The following is a 4,562-nucleotide window of genomic DNA, read 5'->3' as shown; positions in this document are numbered from 1 at the left end:
AACCTTTATGATTCTATGATTCTATGATCATGGGGCAGAATTTAAAAGATGTTTTTCAAAAAATGTTTCTTAATATTTTTCCAAGTCTAATGACAGCCTCATGAAGGCTCTTCTGTGTTTTGGCAGTGATTGACAGTAACGTACCAGTAGCAGATACCAAGGAAAGGGTGGGGCACCGTAGTGGTAGTTTCTCAGAACAGCTTCCCAGCTCTTACTTTATGGCTCAGAGCTTCTGAAAACAGGATGGTGTCCTTTTACTTCATAGACCTTGGTAGATTTTTGTATTCAGTAATTTGTCCGTTAGGTTTTTATTATCCACAAAATTATTATCCGTAGCTTCCCGCTGGAGGAGTTTTTGAACTTACCATTTGTCTTAATTTAATGTCAAAACAACTAATAGCATTTTTAATTTCTGATGTACATTTAGCAAACAGCTTAAATTTTTATTCTTTACCAGTAGATTAAAATTAACAGCTACAATAACAAATCGTGCATTCTAAAATTTAATAATAATTTAAAAAACCCCAACAACTGATCCCTGTCAAGAAGATAAATCCTGAATTCTGCTAGTTTTATGACTGTGGCACAGGTTTGGACCATTCTGTAGCCTGAACTGCTATCATTTTTCATCCCAGTGTACTCATCAAGTTAGGAGACGTGGAGACTAAAGCGAGCTGGAGTACTTGAGATTTCTTCCTCTTCCTCCTTTCTTTTCTGCCTGAAATGTAATTGGTACTGCAACCGGAAAGTTCAGTCTTCGGTTTGAGAATCATTTGGTTGGCCAAAATTATTGAGACTGTTGAGATTACTTGTATTTAGTAAAGCTTGAACCTTCTAATAAACTTAAAACTAATCTTGTTTTTCAGACTGAAAACCTAGAGAGTACAATAACCATACCAGATATCAGATTACATAGCAACCCTTCAGCTTTTAATGTTTACTGCAATGTCCGCCATTGTGTGTTGGAGTGGCAAAAAAAGGAAGCATCTGTATCTTTGGCTTCAAAGAACAGTGTACAGAGTGGGGATTCAGACAGTGATGAAGAGGAGGAATCCAAAGAGCCACCTATTAAACTTCCAAAGGCAAGTAACTGGATACTGTTTAAAATGTGCCACCTATGTGATCTAAAGTTGGTATGTTCTTTGTAGGGAATAAAGAACAGCTTTATAAGCCAGTTGCTCAGCAAATATCTGTAGTTTTATTTGCAGTCCATGTAGTCCAAAATCATCTGATTTGATGAATCAAGAAGATCTATATACCTGCCCGATAATTAATTTTGAAATCAATTAAATATCAGGTAAACATTCAACTTGTAGTCCTTTATAAGTGCTGGTACTTGAAAACAACCTACAACCTCAAAAGTCCACACAAAATGCAAACAAGGCACCTCTTACCTCTGTCAGGGGCTACTAGCTGGTGGTGATAAAGGGTGCTTTCTCTTTTTTTTTCCGCCAAAAAGGAATAAATCTTTCTGCTATTGGAATTCAGTTGGTGGAGGGTTCTCCAAGATAATTTGCTGGGCGTATGCGTAATTACAGTAGCTGTCAATTATTCTTACTACCTTAGTGTTTTAATCTTTCCCTTTTTCAGCTTTACTGTATTTTGGCACTGGTAAGTATAGATAGTAATGCACGTTAAGATTTAGGGCATGATAGTTCAACATTAGGGTAAATTTTTTTTTTTTTTAATATTTACTACTTGTATGCTTATAATAGAATTAATGTCAGAAAGACAGAAATAATCTATGTAGGAGTTTCTGATTTTTTTTCTTTTTTTTTTATTTGCTGATTCTCCTGTTTGTACTATATAATTTCTGTGCAGTTTTGTTCATTGCTAGATTATTAATGCTATGAATCCTGCTTCCTTTTCTTAGTCTTCTAAAAAGCATATTCAGAGTAACTTTCCTTGTTTGTATTTGCTCTAAAAACACAAATACTGAATTAATAAGGTTTTTGCAGCAGTGATTATGTAGAATGTTCTAGTTGTTTAGAAAATCAGCATTTTATAGATGATTGTGTTTAGGTAGTATTATCTGAAGGGCAAAGTTGGCGCTCTGGTGGGTGGAGAATTGCAGAGGAATGTAAAGTCAAGGGACTGCAACTTGGTAACTGAAACTTCATGGTTTATAGTTGCAAATTAGTGTGAAGTCAGTAGAAATAAAGTTAGCATTGTTTATGAACTGCATCTGACTCCTTGTGGATTATATTAAAAGAATCAGCAAGTGCTTGTAGACAGTTAATTTGAAATTTTAAGTAGGCAATGTAGCTGTTAGCATTTATAAAGAACAGAATGGAGTTTTAAAGAGATTTTGAAATTAAAAGAGGTTCAGAGAAGGATGACATTTACCAGTGATATGGAGAGAACACTCACATGTAGAAGCTAAAACATTGGTATTGTTAAAGGTGGTGGAGAGTTTATCAAGAAAAGACTTGGAAAAGTGCAGTTTTAAAAAGATGGTGGCTTAGAAAAAGTGGCATGGAAACCTGAAGTAGGAAATTTTACTTTTCCTTTCTCAAAACAGAAAATCAGTGAGCTATTTTGTTACATTTAATACAGCAAATGTAAAACTGATGAAAATCAGTATGCTTTCAAACTATTAATTTTTAGCAAAGAATCTACAAAATATCAAAGTTTAGGAGTTGTAACTGATTCAACAATGGCTTAGATGTTTGGTACAACCTCAGTATTTTTAATAAATATTTAGCTAATATTGGATTTTTTAGGTCCCTGTAAGGTAAGACTTTTTATTATTAATTTCACTTGCAAATTCACATTTGAAAAAAGCATCCACTTGGAGCTGTCTCACAGGTAGTGAAACTTTTAGAGGCTAACTGTGTAAATGTCTTTGTATCCTGAATACAGGGTGTCTGTTTCATGCTTTGAGTATATTCTGGTCTGGTTCTTATGTATAAAGAACAATATTGGGGTGGGCTTAGTTTGTTAAATATAAAGAAGAAAGTTATTGACGTTTCTAAGGTTGACAGTATTTACTAGACCAGTTTCTGAAAGTAATTGTTTGCTTATTAAAAAAAAAAACAACAACCTGATGTCTTTTGAGTTTGACAAGGACATGAAAGTCAAATTCAAAAGAGGGTGTAATCAGGATTTGTGGTTTTCCAGATTCTCCAGAGTTAAACTGGTGAAGTTAGTCCTTGTTATGGTTGGGTTTTTTTTTTTGTTCATGAAAAGTCGTCATTTAATTGAGAATAAGCTGAAAACATTCTACTTCTTATGCAGTTTAGGTGTTCTCTTGAAGTATCTTTTTTTTAATCTTAAACTTGAGGAAGTCACATTTATTAGAGCTTTTATTTAGAATACATTTTGGAATTAAAAGTTGTTCTATGAAATTTCTGTAATAAGATTGAAAACAATTGTTTTTAACAGTTATTAAAAGAGACAGACAATTTGCTGGTCTTCAGGTATTAGCACAATAAAGTTTGTATTTTTTTTTGTGTTTGGACAGTTTAGTAACTTGAATAGATAGCTTTAAAATTTTGGATTTACATGAAATACTTGCCTTTGCCTTCTTATTTAGTACCTTATTTAGTAACTTTGCTAATGCTGGGAAATTCTTTCTACTTGAGATAGGGCAGATTCAGTAGTACTGATTTGATTTTAAGTTGCTCCCTTCCCCCCATGAAACTTAACACTGGGTTATGGATGATTTGCAGAAGCCCTGTACCAAAAGGAACAAATGTTGGATTAAGGTGTAATTAAATTACTAAATATTCCGTGTTCCTGCAGCGGCATACGTTTTGCTGTTTACCTAATGAGCTTAAGCAAAAATGAAAATTTTTAGGTTGTAACAAAAAAATAAAAGAAAAATAATTACTCTCTTTAGGAACTGACTTTAAGTCTTTTAATTAAGATAATGTATTACCTGTGAAAAGTGGGTTTTTGGGTGTATATAATATACATATAAATAAATGTAGAGAATTAAATATACAGAGTAGTATGTGTCCTTAAATAAACATTGAAGTGTGGGTACTGGGCAATTATGAGAGAGGGAAGACAAAGGAAATAAAACAGTGGTGTAGATAAGACTTTTTGAAAAGATAGGTTTTTTTTAAGGAATTGCTGATCATCGTGTCTGCATCCAGGCTAGAATTTTGTGTGCCGTTCATAAGGTGGGCTTATACTTTTGATCCAAAGTCTCAAAGATATTGCAAAGGGAATGGAGGGATGGTTCCATGTAGAGCAGCAGTAAAGAGCTGGCAGGGTGTGACACGAGAGACTGAGGCTGCTGCAGTGCTTGTTTTGTCTCAGAGACCCTTCAGAGAGCAGCTAGAACAAGCTTAAGATGTGTTGAAAAGAACTGTTTGCTTGTTCTGTCCTTTAATGCACAGTTTGGAGGAGCTGAGACACACACACCTATTTTTATATATGTGTGTGTATATATATCTGTATACATGTATATATCATATATATTCATACGTATATACGTATAGGTGAACAGACCTGTTTTAAGAACCCTACCCAGTCTGTTGATCTCAGATACTGAAAAAACAACCCAAAACATGTGCAGATCAGGCAAAATCCCAGCAGAACAATCCATTGTTGAT

The 4,562-nt window shown here is 34.0% G+C and overlaps 1 protein-coding gene across 1 annotated transcript in view; it reads left to right on the top strand.

Annotated features, from left to right (window-relative positions):
- Positions 1 to 866: 866 nt before the first annotated feature.
- The window catches only part of LOC104464149 (E3 ubiquitin-protein ligase MYCBP2-like), a gene marked incomplete at both ends in the record, with an annotated part of 81,040 nt that continues 77,344 nt past the window's right edge, over positions 867 to 4,562 (top strand). Inside the window, 1 exon segment of the mRNA XM_010076784.1 lies at positions 867 to 1,082. Coding sequence (XP_010075086.1) covers positions 867 to 1,082 — 216 coding nt within the window.

The sequence above is a fragment of the Pterocles gutturalis genome, unplaced genomic scaffold (genome assembly GCF_000699245.1).
Source record: "Pterocles gutturalis isolate BGI_N339 unplaced genomic scaffold, ASM69924v1 scaffold1733, whole genome shotgun sequence".
In the NCBI taxonomy this organism is placed as follows: Eukaryota; Metazoa; Chordata; class Aves; order Pterocliformes; family Pteroclidae; genus Pterocles; species Pterocles gutturalis.
This window is presented reverse-complemented; position numbering and strand designations above follow the sequence as displayed.